General features: G+C 36.9%; 1 protein-coding gene across 2 annotated transcripts; it reads left to right on the top strand.

Moving 5' to 3' along the window:
• The first annotated feature begins 3025 nt into the window (after window positions 1-3025).
• LOC116293168 (uncharacterized) lies at window positions 3026-19732 on the top strand. Of its 2 annotated transcripts, none has more exons than XM_089028844.1 (13): window positions 3026-3325; window positions 4014-4157; window positions 4863-4968; window positions 5568-5645; window positions 6420-6531; window positions 7051-7129; window positions 7955-8031; window positions 8701-8773; window positions 9449-9593; window positions 10571-10632; window positions 11467-11526; window positions 15672-18083; window positions 18751-19732. In XM_089028844.1, exons 1-13 carry the CDS (start codon window positions 3287-3289, stop codon window positions 18862-18864), a joined length of 3501 nt encoding a protein of 1166 aa, XP_088884970.1. In that variant the 5' UTR covers window positions 3026-3286; the 3' UTR covers window positions 18865-19732. The 2 variants fall into 2 exon arrangements, with proteins under 2 accessions (XP_088884970.1, XP_088884969.1); XM_089028843.1 differs by having other exon boundaries at window positions 4860-4968.
• Window positions 19733-19965: the final 233 nt, after the last annotated feature.

Raw genomic sequence — 19965 nt, 5'->3', positions numbered from 1 at the left:
GCCTGTGGTGCGACAGATACCACAGGGAGCCCAACTCCTCTTCTACAATAATGTACTCAAGTGATGACGTCATACAAATATTTTTTTCGCTTTATAAAATGTTTGGTTACCAATATTTTGAAAGACAATTGATAAGACGCTGACTAAGACGCACTTAATTTTAATTGAGGAATATCAGTCAAATAGCAGTTGGGATGTGGCTTTTTGAAAATATCATTTCAAGAGCTAACATGAATTGATGTGAAGTATTAACGTGAGACCATGCGAAGGAGTGACTTTCTCAATATGCATTAAAAGGACCTTTTTGATAATCAAAAGGTTCGTAAAAAACTCTTCATAAGGATACCCAAACATCGTTTTGTAAAAGAAGTAGAAGTAGAAGTGTATCTTTGCTCACCGTATTTTTTCCCGCTTTAATAGGCAGTGCCTAAATCGATACGATAGTTATTTTACTTCTCACTTGTATCATTTAGTGTTCTAGAAAATACAAGTTCTTTATATTTTATAGTAGGATATTCAATTGAAGACAACATGGATGCTAAAAGGACTCAGTCCTTTTATTATCCATGAAGATTGAAATACAAGTACGCACTGTAAACCTAAGAGCTGTGGCTGAGAACCTAATGAGTGAGCAAGTTTCTACACGAGGTGTTTGAAACAGTTTTTCTCTTGCTTCTCTGGTTCTTTAACCGTTCACTGACACACCGTACGGCTGGTACAGGGTCACAAGAACTGTTACTTTATAAATATTGCTCTTTTACAATGCTTCCCAGTTTAAAATATTTATTTGTACTCAAAACAAGACAAAATAATGGTACCTGTCACCCATGGCCGCCGCCAAATTTTTGCTCACCTGTAAAAAGCCAACGAAATCTTTTCAATACAGCCCTTTCTCTGGTGGTTTTTATCTTCATACTGAGGTAAAATCCAGATTATAAAGCCATTCTCTTTCTGGAATTCCAGCCTTAAGCAGTAAATCAAAGAAAAGTCACTCCGATTCTTTGATTCTTCATGTCAAACTTTCCAAAGGTATTTCAAGTTCATTCTCAAATTTAAACTCAATAATTTTTCCTTTTCTAATCAGTTTTTACCTTTCAAATCTCAACTGCCTGCCAAGTCTTAGGATTTGTAAACTTGGATTAAAACTTCGTATTGGTTATTATTGAAGCATAAGAAAGACGACATCCTTTCCAACTTTTTTCGCTTGTTTTTGCTTTGTTGGTTCGAATATTTAATTCATGCTAATGAGGGTTGAGTACGGCATTGATCACCTGATAGTTAAACTGATTTTCATTGGCTGTTCGTTTAATTTAGTATGTAACCACAACCAAAGTACTTTAACGTTTTACAAAAATCCAAATAAATACAAGAATACAAATACAAATACAAATAAGATAATAGGGTAGTCACTCGAAATTTCCAATTATTCGAATTAATTTCGAGATATTTCGAAATTGATAATAATACTGACTCATTCTTAACAGTATCTCGGGGTATCCCTTTACCTGATTTTGGAGTTTCCCTTAAGAATCCACGTGTTTGTACCATAAAAATGAAGTAAGCCCCATAATCAAGTCTGAATCTTGAGATATCCAACGTTGCGTATTCAGTCGAATTTTCCAAAAAAGTGCTACGAGCGGAGTTTCAATCCCGCCCAGAAAACATGTGTTAATTCTCAAATTCAAGCAGACTATTGTAACAAAAGTAGCTTGACCTTGAAAAAATATAATGTTCCAATCAGTTCCCACCAAAATACGACCTTATGAAGGCATAAATTCTAATAATTAAGTTGCCCCTTGAACTTTTATTAAGGGGAGGGGAGGACATATACAAGGTGCATGTTGTTGATGCCAAGCATGATTTACATGTCGGACATTATATTCTTTTGCGGGATCCGAAATTTTGCCGAGCCTTACAATATTCTTCTATAAAAGTATCCTATGGAGTAGAGAATGTTTCAAATGTCAGCCTGGGTACTGACAGTCGTCAAATTGACGATATTAACCTCCTTGCAGAAGGCTTTCACCCTGCCCACCGTTCCAACCATCATGCTCAGTCACAGGGGAATGGCAGGCCCGTATCTAGGACCTTGAAAGGGAAGGAGGGGTTCGTTTTTTAATCAATTATAGCTATAATTATACAGCTTCTCATTAATCCCATATAGAGTAACTGTCCAATTATTTTCTTAATTGGACAGGTTTTGTTGATATGGGATTAATTAGGTGGCTATATAATTAATAGGTAATGGGATTTCATGCCCCCAATCAAGAAATATAATTAGACTCGAAAAATTCCTCCAAATTGGATTCGGCCTACGGCCTCATCCAATTTTGGAAGTCCTCGGAATTTTCCTCGTCCAATTATTTCTTAATTGGACAGCATGGAGTCCTATTACTTATACTTATTGCGCTATTGGATCTTAGAGGGGGGTTCATTCGAAACATTGTACCACCCCTAGCGAAGGGCCTGAATGGTTTGTGCCGTGTGTTAATTTTTTAGCCATGTGACTGCCACACCTTCACTTGGTTGTCGTTTGGTTCATTGCTGTTTCTTTCTTTCTCTTTCTTTCTTTCTTCCTTTCTTTCTATCTTTCTATCTTTCTTCCTTCCTTTCTTTCTTTCTTTTTTCTTCCTTCTTTTTTTCTTTCTTTCGGTTCTTTTTTTCTTTTAATTTGTTTATTTCAGTTATTTTATAATTATTTATTTATATTTTTTTAGTTTTTTAGCTTTTTAGCCCTTGTTGGTATACGCAAAACATTTAATGATTAATTTATTTTATTTTTCCTATCAATGGATCTTGAAGGGTGAAATGAAAATTCAAAAGAAAGATCACACTTTTTCCCGATTGAATTTGTGACATTCTTCTGCCTTAAGCTTCGCATTTAAGATAATTTATTATGATGAATTTATTATGAATTTTAAAATCGAATCTTTTACATACGTCACGATGACCCCATGTACCTGTGAATTAATTAGTGTCCAGTCAACCGTGTCACCCCGTGTCAAATTTACACGGATGTCAACGACTCCAGATCAGAGTCGAATATTCTAACTACCAGAGTATCTGTTTACAACTTCTTGGTATTTCCTTAATAGACACCGTGGAAACCAAGACAAAAGTTAGCAGTGTGCTTTAGTGGAGGATCGTTGGTTTGTGGATGTTGGAAATTCTTTTCGCGTGATGATTTTGTTCCAATTTTGTTCACCACATCTGTGGTACTGATCCAACGGACACAAATATACCAATGCAAGCTAATTAAGTAGAGCGTGGTTTGGTTTGGTCATTCATGGCTTCAAATGACAGCCTCAACCATACTGTGTCTGAGGTAAGGCGTTTATTCAACTTTATTCAAGCTGTTTTGAAACTTTTTGAGTCTTAAATCAAGGTTACATGTCTTAGACTCTTATAGCTTCGTTCTCTGATGTTTATTCAAAAAATGGCGCCCAAACACTTAGCATTTGTTTGTATAATTCGACATTTTTTCTATTCAGCGTGATACTTTTAAAAACAAAAGCCAGTGACTTTTACCCGATTTTCCTCCTGTTAATAACGCAAATTAGTCAGTCATCTAAATACAAACGTATGTTTTTATTTCATTAGTATAATATATTCTATGTTTTTGATTGATTGTGATTCACCTCCGTAGCAGCTCTAGTTATATTATCTTGGATCTTAATGTTTGAATAAAGATTTGTTTTTCTAATTATGAGTTTAGCAATAATCTAGCATAAACGATAACGACATGAATGATGACGAGTATGAATCTTTCGTAAACAAAGAATTTCTTGTAAAAAACAATGATAAAAAAAAAAAAAAAAAACAATGATAGAAAGTTAAAAGAAGACAAAATGAAAGGGAAACAGAAAAGATATTAAAAGAATAAAAGAAAACAGATAAAAAGCAAAAAAATAAAGTACTAGGTCTTCGAAACCATATTCACTTTCATCTGCAAAAAGACATTTTCATTTCAAAATTATTAATTACAAATACTCTTTAATCTTTTCTTATTGCAGGTTTATTTGTCCTGGGTGAACAGTTGCATTCATGACAGCTCATCTAAAATTTCAAACCTGAAAGAATCACTTAAAGATGGCTGTGTTTTTTGTCAGTTAATTGAGAAGACTACTGGCTGTGATTCTTTGTTTGCCAGCAAAGAGGTTCGTACGACATTGAAGAAATAGAAAAAGTGCACACATACTGTGGGCAGTTATAAACTGCCAGTTGGCAAGACATGAGAGAAGTTGGTTAGGAGAAGCATTTTGTGTAGTGCAGTGCTTCTAGACACTTCTTGAGTGTTCTGCCAATACCCAAGAGCTTTAAAACTCAGCACAGCCAGCCAGTGTTTAATTTTATTTATAAAATACAAATTACAATAACCATTATTTTAGATAGGAATGAGGCAACTGAAAGTGTACGTGGGTGATGTGTACTCTTATAAAGCACACGCATTATGGTCTACCTTAGGTACAAACAACACTACAGTGGTTAGCTAAACTTCCTGGGGGAGATAACTTCCTGGTGACAAGGAAATAGGTTTAAAATATCAGGGGCTTTGAGATATCTACAGTAAATTATTGTGATGCTTGTCCATGGGATATGTTTTAAGTTCAAGAAAGAGAAAGTTTGATATGGGGGTTCAAGATGAGGGGCCTCCACTTTGTCTATATACCACATGGCTAACAAAAGAATTTGTTAGTACCAAAAGTAGACCATACAAAATCCACCATGTTCTCAGAAATTTATGTTGACCAATTTCCTAATTCTGTTTTGAGTTACCTGTGGTTACTGTACTACATGCTCTACTATGAACACTTCCACAAATTTTTGATTTCTTTTAAGTATTGATTCTTGATTTCCAGCAGGAATCAAGTAGCAATAATGTGAAGTACCACTCAACAATAGACCAGGCTATTAACTATATGCAAGAAAGAGGAATTGAGATTACTGAAAGTGATACTTATATCAAAGGTAAATGAAAACAGAACTGTACAGGGCCTTAACCAAGGTGGGTGCATTGTTGATTGCTCCTGCATACACCCCCCCCCCCCCCACCCTCTTTTCTCTGGCCATGTGCAAGCTGAATGTCTGCCCACTCATTTATCGAAGGAACTTTTTCCTTCTTTTTTTCTCTTACTTCTGCAAATCCTGGGAATTTCATAGCACTTCTGAAGGTGATGCCTGTTAGTTTAGACTAAACTAAACTGCAAGACTAATAATAATAATAATATCAATGATTAATGTATGATGTGGTAGAAAGTTCCAATAGACAGTTTTCTCAGGCGCATCCAACTTGACAGGCCACAAAACTGAAAAATGCAAATTCTGTAAAATTGAGAAGACAGTTTTATATTTAAAGAGGAAAATAATAATTTTATGAATTCTTATCAAAAAAAAAAATTCATAGCAATGCATGATAATACTCATCATAAAGCTTGTGTTCTGGTATTGTGGCCCCTTCAAGTTCCTTAAATTTGGGTGAGCGCACAACCTTGAGAAAACAGTCTATTTCTGCAAGAATATTTTGCTTTACTTCCTATTCCAATTCTTTTGTATTTGCATGGTTTCAGATATTGCATCTGGTGATCTTAAAGCAATCCTAGACTTGTTGTGGCTTATCATACTTAACTTTGATATCCACAGTCATAGTAAGTATAATACTACTCACTTTTAGGATTGGGAAGAAATGGAAAGAGGTTGATGAAGGATGTGTACTGAATAAACAAAAAAAGTCTGGCACTCTCAATAACAGAGCCCTGTCATTCCTACTGCACATGCTCAACAAAATACCAAAGTTGAGAATCACATACCAGGTAGTCTCATTTCTGGCTACTGCATGCTAGGGTTCTCCCAGGGTCTCTGGCAATTTATCGAGTATGCGCAGTAGGATTGACAGGGCTTTGGGGTTGAGAGTAAAGCGTTTGAAGCAACGTTGCACACAACCATTGCTTAGATCTACAACCAGAACAATTTCGTGGTTGCCTCAAACAGTTGAGCTAAAGTAGCCCCCAAGAAAGGATTGGGCACAATTTGAGACAAGTTGACGGATGTGCAATCGTCCCAGAGGTATACAATCGGCACAATTATGTAATGGCTTTGTATAAAGTAGTTTTTTAAGAAAATTTGGGGGAAAACGGTTAGAAGTTGATGGGATGTTCTGTTATGTTATGGCGCAAGAGCGTCTGGAGCAACACTGGACACAACTCTTGCGTGCAGAGGTGTAAAAACACAAAGGAACTTTCTAAAAATAATAGGGAAGAAATGTGTAGGGAAATATACTCACCAATGAGTAATGTTGCACGCCACAATATAATCGAGTATCTGGCCTTTACTTCATTGAGCGCGCATCTCAAGCAATTCACACGTGACCTAAATGTTAGAGATAATTTTCGTGCATTTCGTTCTTGCTTTGCGATTGACAGATCGAGCAGCCTATCAGCGTTCAGTAAGCATGGGTAAGAGATTCTTATTGGAATGGTTTGCAAGAGAACTTCCTGATGTGAACCTGGAACCCAAGGGAAACTTCGTTGAATGGTAAGTAGCTGCGGCTATATGCTCGAAGCTTGCGCATTTAAACTCGACTATCATTTAATGAACACTTTTTTAAAAACGGTTGGTGTAGGTTTTGTTGCATGTGACATGTTCTATACCACGCCCGAGTTGCACTATGGGTGATTTGAATGTTTTATGGAATTTTCCTAAACTTTGTCCGGCATATTTTCTTCTGTGCTGACAATATTTACATGTGAATATAATACATTCTTAGCTTAGTAAGCAACATGTAACAGAACCTTCACCAACCTTTTTTTTCCTTTCCCGCCATTTTTCTTCTGTGCTGACATTATTTACATGTGAATATAATACATTCTTAGCTTAGTAAGCAACATGTAACAGAACCTTCGCCAACCTTCGTTTTCGTTTCCCGCCATATTTCTTCCCTTGTCTCTTCTACGCACTTCTCTTCTAATATCATTTTATTTTACTCATTTATTTTCTTTCCTTTCTTTTTGTTTTTGTTTTTCGAAATAAAATTTATATTGTTTTAATTTGCAGCTTCCAGAATGGTGTTCTTCTTTCACGACTTATTTCAAAGTACTGTTCTGTTACTAACACTGCCGACAGCCAAATCAAGGTACTACCAACCTACGATTCGCCACACCTTTGCGGAAGATCTCTGAGGAAAATCGGGACTATACGACCCAATAGACTGCTGTCAATCAAATACCATTGTAGTCAAATCCAACAAGTGGTCTTTCATCAATGCTGCGTTCTGATTGGATGAGCTACTACTCGAGGCTCTACGTTATAGCCTACTAGTAGCGAAAAGTGCCGGCTTTGAAAACCAAAACATTAAATTTAACTTGAATCCAAAACTCGTTTTCATCTATATATTTGACAACTAGTTGAGTTTGACTAAAATGATTGGTTCTCTCGCACTCGTGGCCTAAGTCAAGTTTCCAGTGCACTTTCTCATGGTTATAAAGTACCTTTACGCTGGTATTCTAACTATTTATTTGATTAACGAAAGTCTATTGCCAAATTTCCCTCAGATGCCACGACTTTTGTCTTGAATATCGCGTAGCAATGAAAACAATGGTATGGAAAACAACCTCAGTCGTGTGTTTTGCGCCTTCCGTGCAAACTTGTTAAAAAAGGCTAAACTGAAACTTTTATCACCTTTGTGATGCTCTGAAAAAATCGTTACGGAAAACTGACGAACTCATACTAAGTACTAAAAGATTCACCAAGACTAGCGAAGTACTGGCTACTCGCCAAGATGTTTATCAAAAGCTAACATTCAGTGAACTGTCCTTATTTTAGTTGGTATCCAGGTCACCCTGTACTTATATTACTTATGATCCAGGCTCGATAGAGACAGCCGTCTCACTTACAGCTTGTCTAGAATATTTTCAGTGTTATGTTACTCATTGTATGTCATGCTTAATTTGGTTGATAGTCTCCAGATAATAACGTTCTCAAAGGACTTTTAGAGGCTGCAGACTCCCAGTTGGGTGTTCCAAGTTGTATCTTAAGGTATGAAAAACACATGCAATTTATATATATCAGTCAACCAGCGTATCGTGCGCCTTGAACTGGGTGTAGTTAGGAAGACATACATGATGCGACCTAGCAGACATTCTACGCGGTAAGCATTGTCAACTATCTTGAAACTGTTTTGTTTTGGGGCTTCTACTTGCTTATTTGTTATCTTCTTATTTCTTTATTTTCTTTTCTTCAAATTTTCTCGTTTGCTTGTGGTTGCTTAGTGGCTTCCATGCTTGTTGTTTGCTTTCTTGCTTTCTTATGTGCTGACTGGCTTTGTAGCTTCCTTGCCTACTTGTTTAGTTAGTGGTGGGTGACTGGCTGGCTTTGTAGCTTCCTTGCCTACTTGTTTAGTTAGTGGTGGGTGACTGGCTGGCTTTGTAGCTTCCTTACCTACTTGTTTAGTTGGTGCTGGCTGACTGGTTGGCTTTGTAGTTTTCTTACCTACTTGTTTAGTTAGTGCTGGCTGAATGGCTGGCTTTGTAGTTTCCTTGCCTACTTGTTTAGTTAGTGCTGGCTGAATGGCTGGCTTTGTAGCTTCCTTGCCTACTTGCTTGCATATTTGCTTATTCCCTTTGCATATCGCCTATTTTTCTAAATTTTGCTTATCTTGTTTTGTTTTGTTTTATTAAGTTTATTTGTTTTGTTTTTTATCACCAGCCCATTGCGGTTACTTAACGGTACAATAGATGAGTACACCTTGCTTATCTATCTTGCTATCCTTCGTAGAAAAGTGAGTTCACTGAACAAAACATCCTTATCATAAAAACAACGATGCAAGACAAACCCAGGTTGTTCCATCCTAACACAGTTTATTGTTCTCTGTCACAAAATGAACGGTATTTTTGGCGGGAAATACCCAGACACACTACGTCCTATCTATTTTCTTTTCCTAAAATTGCGCTGCAAATTAGGTTTCGACGATAGAGCGTAATCGTTTTGACTGACTGACTGACTGACTGACTGACTGACTGACTGACTGACTGACTGACTGACTGACTGACTGACTGAATGACTGACTGACTGACTGACTGATTGACTGACTGACTGAATGACTGACTGAATGACTGACTGAATGAAGGAATGAATGAATGAATGAATAAATGAATGAATGAATGACTGACTGAATGACTGACTTGACTGACTGACTGACCCACTGACTGATTGACCTGACTGAATGATTGACTGACTGAATGAATGAATGAATGACTGACTGAATGACTGACTGACTGACTGACTGACCCACTGACTGATTGACTGACTGAATGAATGAATGACTGATTGACTGAATGACTGACTGAATACATGAATGAATGAATGAATGAATGACTTACTGAATAATTTACTGAATGACTGACTGACTGACTGAATGACTGATTGATTGATTGATTCGGATTGATTCCTTCAGGTGTGTGAGAAGAAAGGAGAAGACTGCTATAAAGGCGGGGGTTCTCCCATCAAGCAACGAACCCCTCAAACCACACCAGCCAAATCTCCTCTCCACGTGCTACAAACCCCGCCTAGACCTGTCAATGGACATCAGGAATCACCTTGTAAGTAGTAATGAGTGGACCCAGAGGTAACAAGGGGGGGAGGGGAGGGTATATCCTGCTGCCACCAAAATGCCAAAATGATAGACCTCTCCTTTTTGACGTCTGTTCTGCTCTTCCATTTCCTAAACATTTTGCGTCTTCAAGTATTTCTTGAAGCGGTTATTCTTTACATTTTTGGTAAAATGCCAGTAGTTTTTCTTTTTTCTTTTTCTTTTTTCTTTTTATTATTATTATTATTTATTATTATTATTATTATTTATTATCATTATTTGTTATCATTATTATTATTATTATTATCATTATTATTATTATTATTTTTAGTAAAACCCAAATGAGTCTTATTTTTTTCTTATCTCTTTCTCAGTTTTGTGAATATGTTTCTTTGGGCCAAAAGTTTATATACGAAAAGAATGACTAGAAGTTTTTTGAGTAAGATATTTCGGACGATATCCATCGTCCATCATCAGTTTAATGACTCACTATAAGTGTATTACAGTGAAATACTATAAAGCCTTAGGGACTAATACGTATTAAAATGAAGTACTGTAAACCCTAGGGACTAATACGTATTACAATGAAGTAATGTAAAACCCTAGGGACTAATATGCAGTTTTGCTTGTAGTGCGATTATTTTTTCTTTTCTTTTTGTGTTTTGTGTCTTTACATCAAATTCTATTAATAAAGGCATTAATTATAACTTACATAACTCTAATTGTCTTATCTCAAGTCTCCGCGTCTGGCATTCTTCGTTTGCAATAGACGTCATAGCCGCCATGTTGGAAGAATTTGACAAAAGATTTTTCAATGAATTCTTTTGTTATATCTTCCAACATGGCGGACATCCCTTTTGTTATTGTGCTCTCTTGGGATTGATTGCAAACCAAGAATTTTCTTGACTATAGAACTTCCCGTTTACCTAAGTATTAAACGCGAACCAACAATCCTAATCTAGAACATTCAATTCGTTTCCGCTTCAGTGTCTCCGACGACCCTCAAGAACCTTGTAGAACAGCAAACCAAATCGCATGAAGCCATTCAGGTATTTAGTTACAACTCTAATAACTCTTTCCTATTCATGGTCAATAATGTTTTCATTACAAGAACATGCTAGCATACGGATTTGTGGGCTATACATTCACTCGTTATCTAACAGCAGGTTAACTATCTTTGTTCATCCGTATAACTATGAAACTCAAAATGCACTGTAATATCTCAGTGGCTTCCAAAAGAAACGCTTCCAAAGATTTCATGAACCTTAACGAGTTTTTCAAAAAAAATAGTTTAATTTATCTTGATTCATGCATTTCATATAAATTCGTATGGCATTTTGTCTAAATATGACAGTCACGCTTGAAGTATAATTAGTAGGGTTTATAGTTCGAGACTTTTCAATGACGTTGGCTGTCCAAATAAGGACGAGTATGTGTTTTGATGGATCAAAAAGTTAAGGTTAATGTGTCGAATACTGTATACTTGACTCGTTCAGACGGCTTTGTGAAGAGAACCTGAAGAGTATTGGAATGCATATCGTAGATTTGTAAGTTGGTATTCTTTTTAGGAACGTATTGAAAGTTCAAATTTTGCATAGAATGGCCAATTTTGCTACTTCATCGAAAGTTGATCTTGGAAAACGAAAGGAAAACTGCGGTGAAGCCAAGTGTTTTTTAAGATTGCATAACCACAGTGCCCCAAGGATTTCTTACTCGGTGCATGATTTTTCTAAAATTGCATTTTGCGCATTTTCTGATTTATTGCTCAGCCTATACTATCAGTTGTTCCTAGTCTATATTTTTCCTTTAATTTACGGCTTTCGAGTTTGATGCCTGTTGATGTTAGATTAGCTTGTATTGATTTGATTGTTTGTTTATCTTAGGCTCTCCAGGCAAAACTCCAAGCCGTCAACTACCAACCTCTCACGCCAAAACCGAACAAGGTATTTCAAAAATATACACACGTTGTTAGATTAACAAGAAGTCGCGTAATCATGAGCGCTGGAAAGAACGAATTTTGAATGAATATGAGAAACTCCCGACATATACGTACCGTATCTGTGACGGTCGTGTGCACAAGCAGTGACAATGCAGTGGTAGTGCGTGTGGAGTAAACCTTAATGAAGACGGTCCCGCCAGGGATTGGGGGTTGTAAAATATACCTTTAATTTCATGAGTATTTTTACTTGCTGAGTAATTGCTTGTGCACTGCGATTGTTGAAGAATGTGTCAATTTCGTACCGTGACGTTGTGCTGTGTGTCATGTCGTTACACATGTGTTCCATACAGCTTAGCCGCCTTGCTTTGCAGTGCTCGGTCCTATGTTCACACTCAGACCATAACTTCTTCAAAGCGTCATTCATATATTTATTTTTTCTTATCAAAGAACTTATCTTCTATTTTGCACTCTTTAGCCTTCCGATATAACAATTTCTGTGCATGCGCATGCGAATGTTCCGATAACCTTCGTCCGGCAAATGCCTCTCCTTATCTCTGGCATACAACACTATGCTTGTACACTTTATAAGTAAACAAATTAAAACTAAATCGAAAGGGGCCTTGTCCAGGATATGACTGAATGAGTGGGTCAGATTAGAATCTCAGCGTGACATGATGTCCAACTGAAACAAACCTGCTAAGATAAACAAGCTATTCTTTCCAGTTTAAACAAAGCCCTCGTTTGTCTTTTAGCTCTGGATGTTTACATTAGAAGACACGTTCCTGATTTCTAGATTTATTCAAGTGCGAATGTAGTTTTTTGAATATTTTTGGGACATGTGCATGTCAATTTTAGAATAGTGTCAATTCTTTATGGAGATCGGTCGCTTTGCTTTTTGTTTTTCTTCCTCTAAATTCACTTAGATATTTAGAACAAGAAGCCAAATAGAACCGAATTTGAAAATCCGCTTAATGACTTAACGTATAGGTTATAAAGTAAGACGGAAGGTTCCCATGTTGGATGACAGTACATGATCGTTTCTTTCCAGCCATCCAACATGGCTGCCTGTTGGTAACTTCGTTTCTCGATTCCTCCATTATAGCTGCATTCAAGCGATTCATCGTTAATGTCATCCAACATAGCTTGTTTCTCATCCAACATGGCTGCCGTCAACTGAATAATTATTTCTCTTTCATCCAACGTGTCTGACTTCAATTGATCCATTGTTTCTGTCATCCAACATGGCTACTCTAATATTCCGAGTCTGAATGTGTAATAACAATAACTCGGACACAATATGAAAAGAATGAAGAATGAAACCTTCATTGATAAATAAATAAAGCCAGGGTAGTCCCTTCAGAACTAATAAAAGGTCTGCTATCAATGGGAGCCCTGGCATAAAATACAAGTACAAATACATGGAAATATTGGTTCCAATAAAAGCGTCATTAGATGCAATTAAATCATTTTATACTGTAAACGGCTTAGTAAATCCATTACCACACTATATATAGTAAGACTTTAAGTGCTTGCCTTCAAAAAAGGATTAATGACCAAAGCAGTCTAGTAACGCCTGCATCAAGACACTTGAACTATTCTCACTTCAAGTCAAAACTGCATCGAACCGAAAAACTAAATACTTTTGGAAAACGGCTTTAAATTTCTCGTTTATGCTGTACGGATAACAGGATTAACCAAACTTCGAGAAAAATAGCAATAGCTGAGGAGGAATCGCAAAACATGGTCACAAATCAACACAATATGGATATTACTTCGACTTCGTAAGTCAAAAATTGCATTCCCTAATAAATCATATTCTTAGAATCGATATAATTTTTCCTATAGTTTAAATGCTAGTTATACTGATGATGTGTAAACTTATGTACTTTTAGAATGGCTGATTTACTAGTACAATAACTATACATACTGTTTTTGCAATTTTTTATTGATTTCAAATCAACACATTTTCTCACGAAGCACAAACCGAATGACGTATGTTCACAATCGGATCACCTCAGCATGAAATATGAAATAAAAAATAATCCCTAAATCAATATCAGGCATTAGTTCCCCCGTAGAATAGTCCCCAATGTGGTTAAGTCTTTAGATATTTTAACAAAATGCCTAGTTTTTGAATAAGGAAAGTTTTGGCAGGTTTTTAGGTCAACAAGTGGATCAAGGTATTTCGGATTTTGTTTTTCGATTGGTTTTTAGCGTGAGAATGGTTCCACTAGGTCAGGTACTCAATCGAGCATAAATAGATTGAATATAAAATCTTTATTATTTCAGACCACATTATTGTGGATCTAGTAATTAACTTCGCAAAGAAAATGAGTATAAAAACAACTCGGTTTGTTTCATAACAATTGCAACCTCCTCCTCTACGCGGAAACAACCGTCATACTCTTAAAGTGATAGTTCCTATATCTTGCACGTTTATCGGCCTTTCAACTGCTCATTTCCAAGTGAATATTTCTGGGTAGCAAAAGTTTCTCAAACACGAATACATTCTTGGTGAGTTGGTAGAACATTTGTCACGTACGTACTCGTGAAACATTACTTTACTTAATTACTTTACTTGAAATGCTATATATCCTAAGTGCGCTGTTAATTACATGAGAATACCTTATAACCTTTTTTGGCGATGGAATTTATTCTGATAAACGAGGCGCGTTAATTTGATATTATTTTGATGGGATTTTATTCAGATTTGATCATTCAACTGTAATCGTTGCCATTGTATACACTCAATTAAAGAATCGTTGTCGGGTTCAGAAACATAGAACATCAAAGCTGAGACCGAAATGGCACATGGGAAATGACATAATTATATTATAATTTATTCATTTGCGCCATCCATGCAGCCGGTTTAGAATGCCAAACGCGTATTAAAAACAGTGGATGATGCCACGGGTCGCCGGTCACAGCATGCTTCTAATTAACGTACTTCCTATGTGCCATTTCGGTCTCAGCTTCTATATTCTATGCTTCTGAACCCGACAACGATTCTTCAATTGAGTGTATAAGAGTACAAAACTCGAATAAGAGTTAGCAAGAAGAATTTTAATTTACAGTTGAAAGAGAGAGGAAAAGGTGTAGACCTTTTTACTGATACGGCGGCCATCTTGAATTATGGGATGCAAAGGGGACAAAACGTAGTAAATTTATAAAAAACACATTGAAAAACTTGAGCAACTATTGTTGTGGACTGACAACAACTTGAATAACTATTTTGGTGGATTGACTAGCCTCGTGTTTGCATAACAAACATTAAAGCGTTTTCACATGTAAGAGAGGCTAGCCAGTCGAGAACAATAATTATTTAAAATTGGTGGCCATATTTCGATTTGGGTTAAATTTAAAATTTGCAGTATGTTAATAGAGAGTTTTAGATAGACGTTCACGGCAAACGTGTAACGTCAGTTGATCAGTCAAAAATTCTTTTAACTGAAAAGGAATCGCAAAAAAATCCAAGTAGTAGAAAAACAAAAAAATATTTTTTGGTGATATGAAAGATATGAAAGAGGTAAAGTAAAATACAGGAAAACGATGAAAACGTGGTCACGTTTGCCGTTTGCGGGAAGAAAAAACGTCAATCTAAAACTCTCTAATGATTGTGACGTCACTGGATGCAAATACTTAGTTCACTATTTCATTTGCCGTGCTGTTCAGCCTTAACGGGTCACAAATCCAACGCTAATACAAAAAATGTTTTCGTCTGGAGCCAGGAGTATTCTAAGAATTTACTGCTTGAATAGTAATGATGCTACCGTGAAAGACTGGGTCTAGCTAGCTGCCCACCTGTCGTAGACTGGCCAGACTGCCAAGCATGACAGAATGATAAGAGTTAAAATATAGATGTCAAGAATGGTCTATTATAGATAACCTCTTATCGTTAAAAGAGAGGTTTTCAAGAGTTTTTTATTGTTGTGGGGGCGGGTGAAATTTGTCATCCGTTGAAATTATATAGAGACATAGTTAATATGCATCTTCATGCTCTAGAAGAATCTAGTATCATTTGGTGAAGAGTCTGTCTATGCAAGACTACCCAATTCATGCCAACTGACGCTGCTACATGATTGATGAATTAAAGTAATAGAATCGCTCTACTAAGGGTTTTTTGTCTAAGGTTTTATTTCTCTTTTGCAGCATCCATTACCAAGGGCTGGGAATCAAGAAATGCCTCCCGTATTTGGTTTGAGCTGTCAGAGCAAAGTGATGTCGAGTGATGACACATCTAGAAGGATTGATTGCAACGAGAATGAACTGAATTCTAGTGTAGTAAACAGTGGAAAAAGCGACGATAATATTAAGTCTATCTACGGTACTGTTGATAAGCATATTCTGGAATCAATGTTAGATACTGTTCAAGGATATATGCTACAAAGCGGCCCACAAAATAAATCGTGGTTAAACGGCGAGGAAGCCAAAGCAACAGACTCGTTAACAGAGAAACAGGATTCAAATTCTTCGCCTTCAGTTTCTTCCAAGACCGAAGAATCCTCAGAAACGTCCATGCCCGTGCAGGTCAATGGTTCTGATGTTGCTCAACTCGAGAAACAGGAAACCAAAGACAAATATAAGGCATCTGAATCAATGGAAAATGGCCACGAAGTTGACGTCATCGATTCCGAAGTCGACGAAGCAAAGCCTTCACACGCTGATAAACGCTTAAACAGTCTGGCTGGAGGCGAAGTACAGCAAGAAAGCACCAAGGAAATAGCGAATCAGTCGACTCCAAAATCTGAAAAACAAGTAACTTTTTCTGGACTTGACGCTGTATTTGCTCTACCTAAAGACTCGAGTTCACCGAACGAGTTGAGTAGGACCGAGTTTCCTTGTACGACTGGTTGTGCAGCTGAAGTTGTCGATGATATGGGAAATGTTTTAGATTTAGATGAGATTAAAAAGGCTGGCTTCGACTATCCTATTTCCTCAAAAGAAACTGTAACATGGGCTTCTTGTGGGGAAGGACTAAATGACAATGACGAAGCTAACGAATCGACTGGGTCAATAAGTTTTGATGATGAAAATGATCAGTTCATGATGTACTTGAACTCAATCGAGCAAACGGCTCTGAAGTTTAAACTCCAAGTTGAGCAAGCAAAAATTGATACCTTACAGATACTGAAAAGGAGACTTGAACAGGCTTATGAAGGAACACCTCTTGAGGAAATTCCCGCCAAAGTCCATGAGAAACTCCAAGAAACAATTGCTCAAATAGCGACAGAAGAAGTCAAGAAATACGAATCGGTTCTCCACGTGGATGCACAAGATGAATTTGACGACGACGAATGTGGGATTCTTAAGCAAATGAGAGCAGAATTAGACGCTCTTGCTGCGGAAAACTTCACACTCAGTCAAGAATTAGAAGCGTGCAAACGCTACGAGCAGGAATACCATACGTTACAAGGAAAAATCGAAGGAATGGAAGACGGCTTGACAACAATGAAGCACGATTACGCCACGAAAAATGGAGAAAGTGAGTTCTTGGGAAAGAGGATAGAAGTGTTGGAACAAGAAATGGTGTCAATGCGCGTTGAATATGAAGAACAAATTCGAGAACTACAAAATGAAAACCTTGAGTTGCAAAAAGAGTGTCTGGAACTTGACGACGAAAATCGTACACTTGAGGACGAGTTGAAGAAAATCCAAGTTAGTTTGACAGAAAAAACATATGAAGCTGATATTTACGAAAGTCGACTTGACGATAACCTAGCGGAAAAAATTACAGCAGCTGAGCTGGAGGCTTTAGAAATACGAGTCAATGAACTAGAAAGACACAACAAAGCGATGAAAGCCAGCAGCGAGGCTGATCATGCTGTTGTAATATGCTTAGAAAAGAAGGTTGAAGACCTGGAAAGTAGTTTGTTGGAAGCAAAAACCGCGAACAGCAATCTACTGACGGAGCTACACGAATCGCAGCGACAACAAGCAACGGATCGTGCTAAGTTAAGTAGCTACAAAGACGAACTCGAGGCGCTGAGACGCGAAAACAAAGTTCTGAAATGCAGTCTTGAAAGCTCTGAAAATGAAGTTCAGTATCAGAGGAGGAAAAATGAGCAATCAAGGACACCAGTTACAAAGACTCGTTCGCCAGGGAGTCTGGGTAATAAGAGAGAAATATGGAACGAAATAAGAGAATTGGAAACGATATTAAAAGATGTACAAAAAGAGAAAAAGACAATTGAAAGAAAATATCAAGCTTTTCGAAAAGATAGTTGTGATCCGAACGCCTCAACGAATTCCTCCAACGCCTCAATATTAGAAAACAGTCAATCCACGAACCCAGGCTCTCCGAACAGTACCTTGAGAAGAACGCCTGACACAACACCAAGATCTAGAAAGACGACCTCACTATTGGACAGAGTGAATAATCTGTTAGATAAGTCGAGTCTTCCTAATGGTACAAGAACTGACGGGATAACCAGCACGCATGCCAATCGCGTGAGTGCAACTCTGAGTCGAGATGCTGGTAGTAGCCCGAGTAATGAGGTGTTAACTAGCCGATCTAGTGCGTCACTTGGTAGAACCCCAGTGAATAATGGATTGTCTGAAGAGGTAAACTAGTCTGTGTACGTTACTTTAACCATTCCGAGAATTGAGGGGAAAGACTGGGTGGAATTGGCAAGCAGTGCGTGGGACTGTTTTAGGGCCGAGACGGAATAAACGCCATGTTGTAAACTTGTCCCTTAAAATAGTCCCTCTGAGGGCGACCCAGTTTTTTGGTCAACTTTGGAATGGCACATATATTTATACTTAACCTATACTTTTTTTTGTTTTCTCGTTTTTCGTTTTTTTAATTTTGAATTGCCTTTATTTTATTTGGCTTGAACTGCGTTTTACCGTGACTTATTGGTGTTTGGATACAGTTGTAGTGATTTATTTGGTAATTATAAAGTATCATATCCATGATCATTTATCAACATTAGCGTGATTACAGGGTCATTATCAGACACATTGGACAGTTTCAGGGGGAAATTAATTACATTTTAATTAATTAACTGTTAATTAATTAATTTTTTTCCCGACATTTTAGATTTTCTTCTGCGATTAAAATCTGTATTTTTTAGCTTTTGGTTTTGGTTTGTTTGTTTTTGTTTTGTTTTGTTTTGTTTTTTTACCTTTTTTTGTAAATTCACGTCACGTTTTCATCGCAAAAAAATATCATAAGCTTTAATAATTTGAACCTCGGTTTAATTTTTTAAATAGTTTTCTTTTTTTTTAGCTGATGTCTCTTCGTAAACACGTTGGTAGCCTAGAAGCAGAGAAGGCTTCAATCATTCGTGAGCTGAATACCATAAGAACACCAACCAAAGACGAGAACAGCCCGCAATCATGAGCGTCTTGGAATACGTCTGCTTTAAGAACACTGCTTTCTCTAGACCAGCAAATCATTGGTCAGCAGTGAATGAATAAGACAAGTCACTGAAATGATTTTACCAAACAAAATGGACGTTTTGTATATCGAAAATTGGAGATTTCGTACTAGATGCTCTCTTATAATGGAAAATTAGAGAGGAAACGTCATCTAAGAACAATACTTTTCTATTGTGGAAAGACATTTTTCTATCAGAAATATTTTTATATCGAGATTTCAGGATTTATCACAAATTTAAAGAAGCATGCTCTAGCTAGTAATATTGACTATAGAAGCAAGTACTTAATATAAAAGTCTATGAGTTGTCACAAGTATTAGTACACTGAATTGAAATATGGCGACCAATTTAAATAACTATTGTTCTGCACTGAGTAGCGACTGACTAGCCTCTCATACAAGTGAAAACGCTTTGATGTTTTCAAGTGAACACGAGACTAGTCAGTCGCTGTCAGTGCCGAACAATAGTTATTTAAATTGGTCGCCATATTTTGATTTGACGTATAGCGCTCAAGTTAAGGAGTAAAAGAACATTTCTTGTTATGATTTAAAAGGAAAACGTGCAAAAACGCACACATTTGCGTTAGAAGTTACTCGAAATATGCTCGACTGAATTATATGTAAGGAGCCGCCATCTTGCATTCACCGGAAGTGCGGCTTCACCAAAATATCCTTAAGTATTACTATATATGGCTATTTGAATGAACTATATAGTTTAAAATAACGATGCAAAATATGTATTAATTATTAGAGATGCATTAATTCATTTATATGCAAACATATTTAACAGTGTATCAGACTAGGAAGTCGTGAATATATTTACCAGTTTCCAGACTATTCTACATGTGACGTCATAGCCGCCATGTTGGATGACATGAACACAAGATTTGATCTTAGTTTCTTTGTCATGTCAACCAACAAGGCAGCCATGTCTTTTGTCCTTTTATTCTCATGAGAATAGATAAACGTCAAATGAAGACTCTTGAGGCCATTTTTTTAAAATTTCATTTGGCGAACATGTGACGTTATAGCCGCCATGTTGGATGAGTTAAACATAAGATTTGC

Source organism: Actinia tenebrosa, unplaced genomic scaffold (assembly GCF_029948245.1).
Source record: "Actinia tenebrosa isolate PJP-AT-01 unplaced genomic scaffold, QUT_ActTen_1.0 PGA_scaffold13__45_contigs__length_12533684, whole genome shotgun sequence".
In the NCBI taxonomy this organism is placed as follows: Eukaryota; Metazoa; Cnidaria; class Anthozoa; order Actiniaria; family Actiniidae; genus Actinia; species Actinia tenebrosa.
Note: the sequence above shows the minus strand (reverse complement) of the source record. Positions and strands in the feature narration are given on the sequence as shown.